This window comes from Mus pahari, chromosome 14, assembly GCF_900095145.1.
Source record: "Mus pahari chromosome 14, PAHARI_EIJ_v1.1, whole genome shotgun sequence".
In the NCBI taxonomy this organism is placed as follows: domain Eukaryota; kingdom Metazoa; phylum Chordata; class Mammalia; order Rodentia; family Muridae; genus Mus; species Mus pahari.
The window spans coordinates 83,496,586-83,512,699 of NC_034603.1; the positions used below are offsets into that span (position 1 = coordinate 83,496,586).

The 16,114-nt window shown below is 52.3% G+C and overlaps 1 protein-coding gene across 2 annotated transcripts in view; it reads right to left on the reverse strand.

The window, feature by feature from the left end:
- Positions 1 to 200: 200 nt before the first annotated feature.
- Positions 201 to 16,114, reverse strand: part of Rnf157 (ring finger protein 157) — a 72,774-nt gene continuing 56,860 nt past the window's right edge. The window contains exons 12-20 of one of the 2 annotated variants that reach the window (XM_029546204.1): positions 13,825 to 14,063; positions 13,204 to 13,312; positions 11,725 to 11,836; positions 11,218 to 11,387; positions 10,909 to 10,974; positions 9,684 to 9,732; positions 7,877 to 7,987; positions 4,155 to 4,195; positions 2,607 to 2,692 (exon numbers count right to left, since the gene is read on the reverse strand). In XM_029546204.1, coding sequence (XP_029402064.1) covers positions 4,155 to 4,195; positions 7,877 to 7,987; positions 9,684 to 9,732; positions 10,909 to 10,974; positions 11,218 to 11,387; positions 11,725 to 11,836; positions 13,204 to 13,312; positions 13,825 to 14,063 — 897 coding nt within the window. In that variant the 3' untranslated portion in view covers positions 2,607 to 2,692. Of the gene's footprint in view, positions 2,693 to 4,154; positions 4,196 to 7,876; positions 7,988 to 9,683; positions 9,733 to 10,908; positions 10,975 to 11,217; positions 11,388 to 11,724; positions 11,837 to 13,203; positions 13,313 to 13,824; positions 14,064 to 16,114 lie in introns of both variants that reach the window. The other variant, XM_021212324.2, reaches the window with a different exon arrangement.

The following is a 16,114-nucleotide window of genomic DNA, read 5'->3' on the forward strand; positions in this document are numbered from 1 at the left end:
TCCCTACTGCCATCAGCTTTGGGGCTCTTTAATTATTGACAGCTGCAGGATTGGAAGTGATCGGGTTTAAGGTTGATGCAGAAGCAGGTAGGGTAGTCAGGAGCTGGGGGGTGGGGGCGTGGCAAGGCCTGTACCCAGGTCTGCAGAAATACTAAAAAGAGCCTGAGCCACTGACCGAAACCTTCACAAACGAATTCACGTTGACATTGTAATTAACGGCTCCCCTGCCCCTGTAAACAGCTTTATTCACGTTTAAGAATCATGCAGCAATCCATAAATATTGCATCTTGATGTCCCCACTGTAATGTGCCTATAAGTGTACTCCAGGAGTGTGAGGGGTACACAGATGGCACAGAGCGCGAGCGCGCGCGCGCGCGCGCACGCACACACACACACACACACACACACACACACACACACACACACCAGGTGTGCAGGCCCTAAAACAAAGTGAGTAGCCAGCACGCCAACACCAGGTGGACAGGACTAGTTCCCCAGTGGGGATGGATGGCTTAGGGTTTGAGTCTGTGCCCGGCAGATGCCACAGGGGGTAGACACTCTAGTGGGATGAAATTAGGTAAAGCAAAAAGGCTCTTTGAGGAGGCGGAGATCAGGACAGTAGTACCAAGCATGGAAAGGTGCAGATAGTGTGTGGTGAGGAACGAAAGGCACCAGGAGGACGTGCCTGACCCTACACTTGAGCCCTAAGGAAGGGATGGTCCCCAAATGGACTGGGCTGTGTGGCAGCTGACAGAGGGCCATCCTGTGAAAGGGCAGAGTGAGGGGCGGGATGAGCAAGACAAAGCAAAGGGTACACTAGCCTGGTTGTCTGGATTATGGAATTCAGGCTGAGCACTTGTGAGGGGAGAAGGAAGGGCTGATTATCATGGCTTTTTTGAGGGTTCCTGGCCACCGTGGCTACTATTTACCTGCCTCTCCTTCATCTCAGTCTCTTCCCCCTCCTCCCAGGTCACACCACACTGTGAATACCTCTTACTTACTGCCTGCCAGGGGAGGAGGTGGGTCTATGTGCAGCCATGCCAGGCTAAGGGAATGTCCCTGTTGCTTCCGTTCTGTTCTTTATGGAAGTGTGGATATTGCTCAGCCTATACTGGTGTAAACCTTAAGTATGAGAGGGGCCATCGGAATGCTGGGGAAGTAAAAGACATGAAGTAGGGTTTAAAATGGCAGGGTGTTCAGAAGGGGCAACATGGGATCTCAAGCTCAGCCTAGCACACTTCTGGCAGCACAGCAGAACTCCCCCTAACAGTGGGATTACCACAGAAAGGAGAGCTGTGTGGTGCTGCAGGCCTGTAATCCTAACTCCTGGGCAGTACGGACAGGAAAATCCGAAGTTCAAGGTCATTCCCAGCTACATAGCAAGTTTGAGGCCAGACTCTTCACCCCCCAACCTCCCCTCAGGATCCTGGGCACTGGCATTTTGGGGAAAGCCTTTCTAGGAACATTACTTGCAAGTCTAAAGCTCCTCATATCTCACCCTTTTAAGTGACCGTCACTAGTCTTGATCCCCAAACCATCTCATGTTCCACTGAACAACTTTCTGTTCCAAAAGCCAGTAGATAGAGTAGATAGGCATCTACTTTAGAGCCACGTTAAAACCCACTGATCTGAGAAAGGTGTGACACCCAGCAATATCCTGCCAGCTTGCTGCCATGGGTTTGTCTGAGTGCTGACTGGTCGGCATCTCACAGCACTGGTGAGCCCACAGAGTCCACACCTCTCATCTATCCCATCTGAAAGGCAGGGGAGGTCTCCTAATCCTCTGGCCCCAGAGCCTCCGCCATTCCTTTGGTGTTCCTGTGCACCAGTTTGAGAATCACTGGGCCTCAGCTCTTAGCCTAGTTCTTCAGCTCTTACAAACGGGGCAGAGAAGTGGTTAGCTGGGTTTGAGACTCCCCCTCAGTGGCTGCAGTGAAGCTATGGGGAAGAGCCAGCCCAAGCACTGCAGGGAAGTGGCCCAGCAGGCCTCCTGACTGCACTGGAGGAGGGCAGGCCTTGTAAGGGGGATCTTCTGAACTGTGGACACTGGAGGTGCAGGAGACCAACTCCGTTAGATCTGGCTTCCAACCAAAAGTTCGGTGGCTACCCTCTCCCTTAGGCTTGGGCAAGGAGCTCCTGGTGTTCTGGGAGGCCAGACTGGATGGCCTTCCCCATGGAGCAAGTTCCCAACCACTTCAAGTTAGGTTTCTAATTGCCAGAGACCAAAACCTGTCCATGGGTGTCTCACAAAGCTGCCAAACTCTTCTTGGTCTCCGCTCAGACGAGAAAGCCTACAGAAACAGCCAACCCTGACCCTCAGCCCCGCTGGCCCACCAGGTTTGGCTGGCACGTATCAGTCCACAGGAGGAAGGTTTCTGGTTCTTTCTGAGAGGGTAGGAATCGCGGTTACAGGCGATGAGATGGGCGGAAGGTTACACATCATCCTCCCTTCATGTGAGTAGTAAGTCCACGAGTCCTGTTGAAGATGCCCAGAAGGCTTGTGGTCCAGTGAGGGCAGATGGAAGGCAAGGACAGGAGGGGAAGCCTAGGTACAGGTGCAGATGCCCTCAGACAGCCATAGGATCCCATACACAAGGCCTGTTCTCCTCAGGGTCCTCCAGGCTGCTGGAGGATAAGCGCTGGCGCTGGGTATGGCGATAGTTGACCGTGTTATCTTCATGCTGCCAGGTACCTGGAGAAGGAACAACAGAGGTTCTAGGAGCCATTCCTTAGGCCAAGTATGCATGGCGTCCCAGTACAGCAGCACAGAAGTCAACATAGAATCTAGCAGGATGTGTGTGACATGAGACGCCTGACTGCAAGAGCCACTCCTGAGAGGAAGAGTGAGGAATAGGTGCTGGCAGTGCCACGGCTGCCCCTCCCTAGCTAGGTAGTCACTGCCTGTGACCCATGGACAGATGGGGAGACTGCAGGCGTTCTCCATTCGAGGACTTCCCTAGCATCCAGCCTGCATGTAGGTTACTTGGTTCTGGACTTGGGAGTGTTAGTTATGAGGCTGAACTGAGCTGCTTCCTGCATGGAAGGTGGGTGCGCAGAGAGCACACTCTAACCTACTAGTCTGTGTCTGCAGGGGGAGCAGGGGGTGGGGCCTACAGCATAGCAGGGGCCAGGGAAGGGAAGCCTTGCGTGGGAGAAAGTGTACGTTCACACCTTCTCTTGTACCTCTTCCTCTCCTGAGCACCTTTCGGTCCAAGATGCTGTTTATCACCCTTACCCCTACCAGCCTATGGCTGCCCCTGTGCCCAAAGTGGAGACTCAGTCCCGATGCTTCTCTGCTTCAAGCTCTGCTGCAACCCACCTACCTTGTTTGCTCTTCCTAGTTACACCCACACCTGCATCTACCTGGGCCTCAGATCAGCTCGTAGGTTCCAATGGTCTGATCTTTGGCAGGTCACCTTCCTTAGGGGTCTTGGCCTTCTCGTATGCCCAGCGAGGCAAGTGGGTGGCACTCACAGATTGGCTGTGAGGCCCGCATGGGGCCCTACGTAAGGGTTCCCAGCAGGATACCCGACTAGAAATGACCTGTGAGCAGTTCCTGCCAGCTTGGTTTGGGGGAGCCTCGTGTGTTTCCTAGGTCCCTCTAGCTGGCAAGTTAGCCGTTTCCTTCTCTCCAGGAGAGCTACTGTGTTTTATACAATGGCAGGTCCTGCTCCTTCCAGGCTCGGGATGTTCAGGGAAGGTGCTGCATCTTGTTGGCTCCACTGGGCAAGCTTCTGCAGGAACCATTTACAAGTTTACACCCTGAAGCTCAGAAAGGTAGTGTGGCCCTAGGATGGAGATAGGGGATGGGGCTTTTCTAGCAAGTGAGGCCAGTTAACTGCAGTGTAGCCCTGAGTTCAGCGAGCCTAAGACATGAAGAAAGTCCTTAGCAGCATATATGCTAGGAGGAAGCAGGTACTGATTGTTCATCTTGCTTGAGCAGTCTGGTGTGAGGCCCTGGGAAAGGAAGGGTACAGGGTCTTCCAGGCCCTTTTCACAGGGTCTTGCCCACAGGCTCTCCACTCCTGAAGCTTCTTCCTGTCTGCAGGTGGCACTCTGGGGGTGGGAAGAGGACCAGGGAAGAGGACGTTCTGCTAGAAACCCCAGGTCAAATGAGTGGTCTGTTCAGTTATATAATTTGGTAGATGTCATACCTATTCCTCAATGTTTATGGGGCAGGACTCCGGAGCTGCGGCTGTTCAGTAGGAGAGACCAAAAGCAAATGGTAAACGAGAGAGAAGACACGCATGCACACACAAGTCAAACAGCAGCAGCCCCATCACTGGCACCAGGGACACTGCTGCCAGCATCCATGACACAGGGCCTAACGCTGTCCTGGCCAAACTCACAGTCCTTCGGCAGCACCTTCCACCCAGGTTACCTGTAGAACAGTCTAGGCTGCAGACGGGTGGGCCGTGTGCAAGGAAGGGATGTGGCAGGGGGGAGGGGGGAATGAGACGTCCTTTGCCCTGGAGGGAGCCACAGGATCTATGGCGGTTATCACGTGCTTGCCTCTCCACAGTCCACTCACAAGGCAGCCTATATCCAGGCTCTCTGGCAAGAAAACGGAGCTTGGAGACTAGGACTCCTTCCAGGGGAGGGACAGCGGTGCTTTATATTTGGTTCCCTTTTGTGGAGTCAGAATTGAGAGGAGGAGACCTCCAGAGGCCGATTTAGGGACCCTCTACTCATGTACTTAAGGGCTATGGTAGCTAAAATGTGCTTGTTCTGTGACTTAGGTCTCCCCTAAGAGTGTGCGCTGCAGACATCCCATTTTAAAGATAAAAGCCCAGGACTCACTTCGTAAGCCCTCATTGGCCTGGAACTTGATCTGCAGACCCAGGCTCTCCTCAAACACAGAAAACCCACATGGCCCCACCTTCTGAGTGCTGGGATGAAAGGTATGCATGACCACATCTGTTTTTTTTTAATGATTTATTTTTATCTTCTGTGCATTGGTGTTTTGCCTGAACGTAAAGCATGCCTGTGTGAGGGTGTTGGATCCCCTGGAACTGGAGTTATAGACAGGTGTGAGGCACCATTTGGGTGCTGGGATTTGAACGCAGATCCTCTGGAAGAGTAGTCAGTGCTCTTAACCACAGAACCATCTCTCCAGCCCCACATGACCACATCCTATATCAGGAGGCTTGAAGAACTTCAGGTCTCTGTTTAGGTTTTACTGCACAGGTCTACTCCTGTGTTACTCAATCATGTAACAATTTATATTTTCACTGAAAGCCCCCTTGTCTTGTCCTTACCCATCACATAGCCTACCAGCACCGTGTGAGCATGCTCACTACCCCACACCACTCTCCTGCCAGCCGTGGAATGCTCTTTGAAGCCACACAGACTGCAGGGTTACACAGTTCCAGCTCTTATCACATCCCCTGTCAAGTTAGGCTCTAGCATAAGGAACCAGAAGCTGGCCTCAGTTTTGGGCCTTTGAAGCTCTGGAAGCTTCTTAGGGGGAGAGGAGCCGGAAGGCACAGGCTCTTTCCAAGGCCCTCACACACATAAGGATGGTGATGGCTTTCTTGGCAGAGTGTGACACACAGGATCCAGGGACCCTTTGCCCTTCTTGGCCTTCCCCCGCCTGCTCTTCATGAAGGGGGTGGCACCTATTGAAGAGGTACAGACTCGAGCAGGGGCAGGATCTGTGGGAAGTGCTCCTCATGGGAGAAAAGAGCATTAAAGAACAGAGAAGCACGAGCCAGCCCTCAGCTCCCACGGCTGGGTCAGATGAGCACACTGTGGAAGAGTGTGAACTTGGTCCGGAGAAGCCTTACACGACTCCTGGCTTTGACCAGGAGATGAACAGACCCTCCGAGTACCTTGGTGCCCTTGCTACCGGTGTGATTCTAACAGATGCAGCAGAAGGGACACGTTCTCCACGGGCCCTTGGACTTTTGCTAGAGACTTAATTCCAATATATGTCAGAGCTGTTTATACCCGAGTCCCTTTCCTGACACTGCCAGAGCTTACTGATTCCATGTTTGGCCAAACTGGGAGCTCCATTTAATCTCAAACCTGCTGCCTCTAGACATTCCCATACGGAAGCCGTGCTGCTCGCTGCCTGCTTACGCTGCTGTGTCCACGCTGCCTCCTCCCTGTAAGTGAGGATGCACTGACAAACAGCGTGATGGGAAGGAGGCTTGGCGAGGAGGAAGCAGAAAGAACAAGCTTGATCTCCATGGCACCGTGGGCTCCAACAGTGGCAGCAGCTCCCTCTGCCAAAAGCGGGGCTCAGCCTAGGAGCCCTTGAGGAAAGGCTGGCCGGCAGAAAGCCACCAGAGACACAGGCAGGGCTAGGCACAGGCACCATCTTCACCCTCTGACCAACCAGGGATGCCAATCCCAGTCTTTGCCACAGAAGCATGTCTACTTTTGTTGAACAGATCCCACAGGTTTTTCTCTTTAAAACTCAGTGTACTGAACATAGGCCCTTGCCCGTTAGGAACTGGAAGCTTGTCTAGAGCCCTAAGCGAGAGCCCTTCAAATGCACACACCAGTAAGCTTGGTGTTGGTCAGGCTGAGCAGAGGCAGGAGTGCTGGCACAGAGTGAACATGAACTTTCACACAAGTCAGAGAACAGAAATGAGTTTAAAAATGAGCAAACCAGACAGACAGACAGACCTACATTTGGCATAAAGACATGGAACATAAATGGACGGATGGAAGCAGGCCAGGAGCGGGAAGGCAGGGGTGAGCGTGCCTGGTCTCCAGCAGCTCCAGTCCAGCCTTAACTGGGCAGGAGGTGGCCATATGGTTCGACGCCCTCAACCATGCTTGGACGGGAAGGGAGAGCACCTGGGGCCTGTGCGGGAGAAGCAGGTGATCTGATGCTGTCCCTCAGGTCTCACAGAAGCCTGAGACCTGGGCGGTATCTTCAGGACAAAGGAAAGAGAAAGGCTGGGGAACTTGCAACTGGCTTCCCTTGCAACAGGCTTGCATGAGGCCAGGGCCTGCTGGGACCATGTGTGGCACAGGCTGAAGGAGAGTGGCAGCCACAGAAGGCCCTGTGGCTTAACACTTCAGCTACTTCGCTGAGCGAGTAAAGCACTGGACCCCGGAGTGGCTGTTCTGAAGCTGAAGCAGGTCTTCAGTGGGGGACACTGCGGGGATGATACAGGGAGGTGTGAAGGGAATCTGCTGAGGCCAGGAAGGGACATCTGTCCCAGGCAGGGGCTTGGCTGCTGCAGGATGGGCACACTGAAGTCAGTGCTCTACTGTGACTTATTTTATTTGGGGGTTTTCAAGACAATTTCTCTGTGTGGCTCCGGCTGTCATGGAACTTGGTCTGTAGACCAGGCTGCATCAAACTCAGAGGTCCGCCTGCCTCTGCCTCCCCAGTGCTGCGATTAAAAGCGTGCGCCACCACACTGAGCTTAGTTTTATTTTTTGAGGGACTAGGTAGGTCTTGTTACATAGCTCCTGGCCTGCAGCTTGCGATGATGGGGCTGCCTCTGTTTGCCAAGTGTGGGGCTGTAGGCCTGGGCTAGCATGCGTGGCTTGAATGCACAATTAACATGGCTGCTTTGCAAATTGTGTTTGAGGTCATAGAAAGAAACAGGGCACGCTGAGAAGTTGGGGCCTTGGAGAACCAAGTCATCCCTGCCCTCTGTCTTCTCCTTTGGGATCTGAGTCTTGCATGTGTGATCCCTGGAGACCTAAGGCTCGTTGGTTCAGAAAGCCATTCACTGACCTACAAGAAGCTTTTCGATTTCCTTGTGACCCTCAAGCGTATGTCCCTTGAAGAGCTACGGTTTCTATTCTAAAGGCTGGGGCTTCTTTTCCAAGGCCTCCACGGGGCGAGCAGGGGGCGAGCAGAGGGGTGGGTGTCTCCCACCAAGTTCATGTTCAGCACACTGCCACTCACCGGGTAAGCAGACCTCAGAGCACAGCTTATTGTCCAGTGCTTTCACGCTTGCGACGTCAAAGTCATTGTTATTGTCACACTCCATGCCTAGAAATGCGTATGTCCTCTGGCCTGTAACGGAGTTAATGCAGTTAGACAGGGGCTGGCTAGGTTTTCTTTACTATGCTGTAGTTAAAAAAATCCAAAGCTTAAGATAGAGACAAAAAAAAAAATAAATAAAATCATGTTAAAAAAAAAAAAAAAAAAAAGACAATAAAATCAAGTAGAGTGGACAGAAGAACCGAGTTGTGTGGGCATGTCGGGTTCTCGCGGGCACCCTGGTTTGTGAACTGAGTTGTGTGGGCATGTTGGGTTCTCGCGGGCACCCTGGTTTGTGAACTGAGTTGTGTGGGCATGTCGGGTTCTTGCGGGCACCCTGGTTCATTTCCTTAGGTGGCTCCTTTCTGGTTGTTCCTTAGTAAGTCTGATCCCTATGGAAGGCTGCCGGACATAGGTCAGAAGGGCAGCTGCACCTGGGCTAGCCTGACGACACTGTGGCCCAAGGCCCTGAGGTGACGACGGCCCCCTGTTCAGGCCACATGCGCGAGGTGTGCTTATGACCGAAGGGTCTGCAGAAGCAAACACAGCGCACAACTCACGGCTTTGGGTTGCGCAGTTCTGCACGGTGCATTGGAATGGCTGCTCACAGAGTGAGGATCCTCACTCCATCGGAATGACTGCTCACAGAGTGAGGATCCTCACTCCATCGGAATGGCTGCTCACAGAGTGAGGATCCTCACTCCATCGGAATGGCTGCTCACAGAGTGAGGATCCTCACTCCTGGGAGACTGAAGCTGTCACTGCATGATCTCAGAGACTGTGCAGAAAGGACAAGGGAGAGTTGTAGGGATTGGTTTTAAGCTCCCCCTTTCTTTCTCAGTGAAGAGAGAGGAAGGAAACCCTCCATGGAGACTATGAAGAGGTGAGTGGCAACAAGCTGGCCACCACGTGCATCTCAGAAGAAAAGGTTCCTTGGGAAAGCCACTCAGGATGTGGTTCTGAAATCTCTTGAGAGGCAGGAAAGCTCCTAGCCCTGGGCAGATGTGCTCTTGTCACCGGGAGCGGTCAAGCCGGCATGCACCCCTGACACCCCTCAAGCGATGGCCCGTGCTAAAGCAGGAGCATCTAGGATGACCTCTGCTGGAGCAACCGTATCCAGGGCTACCGTATGCAGGCCGCGGCACACATCTGCCCGGGAGCAGAGAGGACAGGGAGTGGGGCTTCTGGATGGGCGGAGTGACTCCCTTAGCCACCCCTCTTCCTCCTCCCATGGCCTGCAGGGCATGCTGCCTTCCAGGCTCACCAGAGACAAATCTAACTGAAGAGCAAACCACAGCCTGTAGTGCTGCCCCCACCCTAGCAAGCCCTGCGGGGGGCTGTGCTTCGTCAGCCACACCCTCGACTCGGGAGCTGCTGGTGGTCCTCTTAGGTGTTCCCCACTAAAGTCAAGCAGACAAGCTACCAGAGTCCTGCCTCTCATGCGGAAGAGACCACTACTCCACTTGGGGTTAGGGCAGCCCAAGGGCTCAGCTAGAGAGCTGCCACACGTGGTAGTGTCTTCTGCAGCCATGCACCCCCACTCCCACACTGTGGAGTCTGAGTCTCAGCAGGAGCTGAGCATGTCACTAAGGTCACTGATATCCGGTTTGCTTGACATAGCATCTCTCACAGCTGAGCACCGCCACTAAAGCCACAGTCATCCCCTCCTTTCCCCCTTAGCAATAGCCAGGAAGGCAACATGAGTGAGAGCAGGGACCAGATCTTTTACCATCTTCTTGCACAGGTGATCTGTCCTCTTCCTCTATGATATCATTTCCCTAGGACACAAGAAAAGCCCCAATGAGTCTACCATAGAGGCTCCAAGCACAGACAGGACAAATCATGCCCTGCTCGCTGTCATGATTTCCACAGTCTACCTCCACAGCACATACTTCCCACCATGACCAGGGGATGCTTGATTAACTTCAGGTCTATGCTTAGGATGGGTTGTAAGGAATACACTTATACTAAAGTACAAATAAGAGTTGAGTAAATAAAAACCAGGTATGGGCATAGGCCTATAATTTCAGGACCTGGGAGACAGAGGCAGGGAGGTCACCTGAAGTAAAAAGCCAGCTTGGGCCGGGCAGTGGTTGCACATGCCTTTAATCCCAGCACTTGGGAGGCAGAGGCAGGAGGATTTCTGAGTTTGAGGCCAGCCTGGTCTACAGAGTGAGTTCCAAGACAGCTAAAGCTATACAGAGAAACCCTGTCTTGAAAAAACAAAAAAAGCCAGCTTGGACTACTATGGCAATTCTAGACCAGACTGAATACTTAGGGGGTATACATAGTTAATCCCTATCTCAAACCAGCAAATGAGACAAGATTATAAAAGAAAATCATGAGGTCATAAAGCTTTCAGAAATTCATCATCGGCCAATTACTACCCAATGTCCTGAGAGGCCCTCTGAGAAGGAAAGTGAAGGCTGGCCTGCACAGTGATGAAGGCTGGCCTGCACAGTGATGAAGGCTGGCCTGCACAGTGATGGTGCACCCAGGGCATCTCCACCCACAGTTGCGATCCTGTCTGTCTCTGCACAAGGCTCCAAGATGGGTTATTGAGATTACAGGCAAGAAGAAATCACACATAGGCGTGTGTGCGTGTGTGTGCGCGCGTGCGCACAGGGATGCTGCAGAACACCTGAGACCCAGCAGCCCCAGTAAACAGACTAACTGCATGACAGCCAACACATCCCAGGCCTGTCAGGGTCTGGCATGGGAAGGTCACTCCCTATGACTCATACATGGAACCAGTGTCCCCTGATGACAGAAGAGTGCAGCAGGCCAGCGGTAGAGGCCACTTTCCCCTCTACCCACACTCCTAAATGATCTAGGCATGCCTCCAGGGTGGCTTGTCCAGTGCTCCTTTGCCACAGTCATTCCTAGCTAACCCCAACAGGACAGTAGGAGACCCTGGCTGTGGGCAAGGAGCTGCTGCCTGACGTTTAGGTTACCTCTGCATCCTGCTCTCCAGCTGGAAGGCCAGCGAAATTGCTGTCTGGGGACTCTGCTGGTGTCTCCTGTAAAAGAGCAACGAAGCCCCAGGGTGTGGTCATCACAGGCTCTCCAGTTAAGCTCTTAAGGCAGCAAACCCAAGCCCACAGCTGTCCTTGGCACAAAGCTGGTGGTGCACAGAACGGGATTTAAGGGAGAGCCTGCTGTCCTCCCTGAGCATTCCTGCCAGCACATGGGCCTTGACCAAGCTGCCTGGCACTCCTGTGTGAAGCGAAAGGAAGGCAAGACAAGGAGGGCTCTTCCCTTACCTCCTCTTCTGAAGGGGCCCTGCTAGCAGCTCGGGGGGAAGGCAGGGCCTCTCCTTCTTCTTCTGTGCCAGGTGCGATGTAGGAGCCAGACATGGAGGACACGGTGTCGGTGCTGATCTGGGAGGAAGCCATGGACATGACTGACTGGGCCAGGCTGCTGCTGGCTGGGTCTGTGGACACAGAAGGAGCAGGGACAGGACTGTGATTACTAAGGAGCAGTATGTGCTTCCTACACTAGGCCACAACAAGGCAGACAAATGCCTCCACGTGTCCTGTCCTGAGAAAGGTTCAGACTGAAGGTCTTCCAAGACTCTGCTCTGAAACTCAAGGACCGAGGGCTTGCTCCAGCAGAGGGGATCGCATCATGTGGGAGGGTGGATAAGAGGCCTGCCTTCTCCAGCATGGAGCGGTTTAATCACCAGCTCACTGCTCCCATTCCCAGAGGAAGTCACAGCTGTGGACCATGTGAGGGAGGTGCATGCAATTACTCCCTGGTCCCTTAGGTACCTTCTGGAGAGGAGATGGTAGAAGAGAGTGGAGTCCCTGTGCAAGACGACTGGTCAACAGCCCCTGAGGAGGACAGGGTGAGGTTCTCACTCTCTGGAGTCACGTCAGGTCCCTGGGGGTGAAGGACAAATTGGGGTGAATCCAGCACAAGTCCTGCATTAGGGCAGAGCTGGGGAGGAACGCAGGAGGGACGAGGTCCTCCTCTTGTGGGTATGAGTGACAGGAGAGGCGGGCAGTGCTGTCTTCTGTCAGCACTCCTTTTCAGCCAAGGCCTGGAGTGACTCTGTCCCAGGGGAGTGCACACTTCAGTCAGCACCTCCTGCCTGAGGCCCAGCATCTGCTGGGCACATAAAGGTGGCAGCTCCAGTGACATAGGTCACCTAGCAGCTGTCACACAGGGATAGCCCTGGTGTCCCCAGGTCTAGGAACAGCTTTCCTTTGGAAGGGAAAGAACACAAAACCAACAGGGCCCTGACTGCTCACAAAACCCCTCCATATGGCTGTCCGGAGTTCCTGCTCAGTGGATCTGAGCCACTTCTGCCCTCCACCTGCCTGCTAGTCCCTGGGACACAGCCTTGCCGTCTTGGGTGCCTGCAAGGGACTCCTAGGGAGGCCTCTCTCACCTTAGGCCAGGTCTGTAATACCGAGGCCCTTCCTGGCTCCACTGGCCCACCCATGACTGTCAGGGGAACTCTGTAAGTCAGAGCTGCCACCGTGTCCCTCCCCTGCTCCAAGCTCCCACTCAATGCTTCTCTCCTTTTCATGTCTAAGAACTTTCTAGGTCCTGCCAAAGGAGTCTCCCTCCACAACAGTGTTTCTGATGTCCTCCACTAAAGGGAACTGCACACCATACTATGACACTTCCTGGTTTCTTCTGAGTACACTGCCCCATCTGTCTTGAGAAACCCACAATAGTTGGCTGGCACAGAACTTGATACATAGCCTAGGCTGACCTCAAACTTATGACCCCCTTGCTTTAGTCTCCAGAGCTGGGACTACGGGCAGCTGTATTCCTACCAAGCATTTGGCAGGTGGGGCAGGAGGGTCATCTTCAGCAATATAGTTAGTTCATGGCAAGCCTGAGCTACACTAAGACGCTATTTCACCCCCCCTACCCCTGCCCACGTGCACTCAATCAAGAAGTATGTACTGGGCAGCAATAGTGAGCCACATACAGCGCTGGTGGTTGAGTATAAATGGCATCCCAGTTAGAAACGAGCCCCGGAGGACAGAGCACCGCCCTGTCTCTGAACACCCTCTGCTCCTAGCTTGTTGCCTGGATGGTACATGGCTAATAGGGTCTGTACATTCTAGGTAAGGTCTGTGTGAGGGACATACTCACGGACCTTAGGAGACCTGTGCAGACACCATCTTGTAAGGCACTGGTAGGTCTCATGAGCAGATAAAATCAGGGACCAAGGAGCCATGCAGGCAGATGCCTGATGCCAGTACCCAGGGAGGGAGAAGAAAGCCAGTTACCTCTTCAGGATGCTGGACTGAGAGCCTCTGAGAGAGCTGAGTGTCTGACTCGCTGCAAGAGCGCTCATCTTCCTCTTCGTGAAGCACAGAGGAATTTTGGGAAATGGATCTGTAAAATCCCAGAGGAAAAGCAGCTGAGTACTGCATTCCCTTTCTCTCCTTCCTCAGAACTCACAGGAGGGCTGGAGAAGGCAGGAGCAGGATGGGACAGGTTTATTGCAGCGGGGTAGAGCACCCCCACCCCTCACCCCCCCATCTCAGTTCCTTGATCCCCGAGATACCCTCTTTTGCCACAGAAAGTGTGTCTGATTGTGTCCTATGGATTTAGATGCCCAGGACACAGAGCCATCTGGTCCCTCTGTCCACACCGTTCAATGCCCTCTTTCCTTACTCTCCTCGCGAGCACCCATGCCCTCCAAGAGCGCATGCCCCTAAGTGCCCATGCCCATTCTACGTCTATTTCTGGGGGAAACTGCCCCTCCCTCACCACGGCCAGGCTGCTGCTCATGCCTTGTGTATAGTGAATGTCGTTGTGACTGTCACAATGTGGAGGAGGGAAAGACGGTCTTGAACGCTCTCAGAGATGAGCCTGGGTGACACTGGTGGGCAGCCACCACTTACTTGGATAGACTCTTTTTGAGTTTGAGTCCTTGGCTGTTGCAATCAGACAGGCGGTCAAGGGGGGACAGTGTCCTAACAGGGGGCAGGTAGCCATCACTGCCATAGGACGGGAGCATTCCTGAGAGGTGGCCATCTCCAAGAACGTGAAGGGGAGGTACTGCCGGGGACGAGGTGAGGGGCCCATTGAGGGCCTCCAGGAGAGACACCACTTCATAGCCCGGTGGGATATTCTCTGAGGACTTCGAGAATCAGAGACAGACCAAAAATTAGGCACTTTTGGATTTATGGCACAGTCATGTTTCCTCATGGACATTAAAAGACGCATTTTGTGTTTAAGCATCCACTTGTGACATGAGACACTTCTGTGCTAAACGTGAGGACACGGAAGTGTGGGGAGCCACGGGATGCTTCACACAGTCTACTTCTCTGATGAGAATAGAAGTAAATACTCACTGTTGGAAACTGGTAAAACAATTCAAAGAAGAGAAAAATTACCAATAACCGATCACCCAAAGTAACTTTTGCTGGCAATCTAGGACAGTTTTCAATTATTGTATCTTGTTGTTGATTTATGATTAAGCATTAAAGATAATTCTAGGAGCTGGAGAGATGATTCAGCAGTAAAGAGCACGTGCTGCTCTTGAGAGGACCTGAGTTCAGATCCCAGCAGCCATGTCAGGGGCTCACAATCATCTGTAATTGCCACTCTAGGGGCCTAACTCTGCCCTCTGACCCCCAGGGGTGGTCACTCAAGTGGTGCCCTGCACTCACGTGTGAATATTCGCACGCAGACACACATATACATAAACTAAAAAAAAAATTGTATTTTAATTATTTAGTTAAACATAAACATGTTCCTTTATTTTATTTGTTTATTTATTTGTTTTTTTTGAGACAGAGTTCCCCTGTGTAGCCCTGGCCATCCTGGAACTCACTCTGTAGTCCAGGATACCCTCAAACTCAGAGAACTGTCTATCTCTGCTGGGATTAAAGGAACCACTGCCCAGTTCCTTTTTTCTTTTTTTTTTTTATTTTTTTAAAGATTTATTTATTTATTATATGTAAGTACACTGTAGTTGTCTTCAGACACTCCAGAAGAGGGCATCAGATCTCATTAAGGATGGTTGTGAGCCACCATGTGGTTGCTGGGATTTGAACTCTGGACCTTCGGAAGAGCAGTTGGGTGCTCTTACCCACTGAGCCATTTCACCAGCCCCCAGTTCCTTTTTCCTTAAGACAGGTTTTCCTGAAGCCCAGTGTGACTTCAAACTCACTATGTCCTCCTACCATCATCTCCCAAGTGCTGGGATTACAGGTGTACACCCATATTCCCCAGTTTCTCCTATAGCTGGGAATTTCAGATTCATCTTTTTGTAGACATTGGTCCACTACCTCTGCCTCCAGAGCTCTGGGATTAATAGCATACACCACCACCACGGCTGGATTGTAGGAAATGCTCTAACTTCTGAGCCATTTCTCCAGTAACTCTTATGTGTGTGTGTGTGTGTGTGTGTGTGTGTGTGTGTGTGTGTGTGTGTGTTGGATATGTAGGTGACTGCAGGTGACTTCAGAGGCCAGAAGATGGCACTGGATCCCCCTGAAGATGGCTGTGAATCACCTGAAATATAACCTCTGCGAGAGCGAAACCCACTCTTAATTACAATCCATTTCTCCTGCCTCTGAAATTTTATTTGATTGCAGCACTAGAGATGGATCCAGGGCCATTCATCATTAAGATAAGTAGTTTAGGTAAGTACCCTACCACTCACCCACACCTTTAGCTTAGATTTTAATCCTCAAATTCATTTATTGAAGAGAATTCAGGGCAGTGGTAGTTGCTGGTTCTGAGGGAGCCACGTAGCCCAAGGTCGGTCTGGAATGCACAGTGTAATTAACCTATTTGTCTATGGTCACAGTCCTTGGACTTCAGCCCCCTCAGTGCTGGGTACTGGTGTGCACCATCCTGCTGGGCTTAGGTTTGACTGATGGCAGATTTTTGTGTAGTGTTTTTAAGAGAAGATCTGGCAACATAGCCCTGGCTGCCCTGGAATTTACTCACTATGAGGTCTAGGTTAGCCTTGAACTTGCCATTCTCCTTAGCCTCTTGGTTGGGCTGATTTATTTATTTTATGTATATGAGTACACTGTAGCTGTCTTCAGACACACCAGAAGAGGGCATAAGATCCCATAAGAGGGGCTGGTGAGATGGCTCAGTGGGTAAGAGCACCCGACTGCTCTTCCGAAGGTCTGGAGTTCAAATCCCAGCAACCACATGGTGGCTCATAACCAT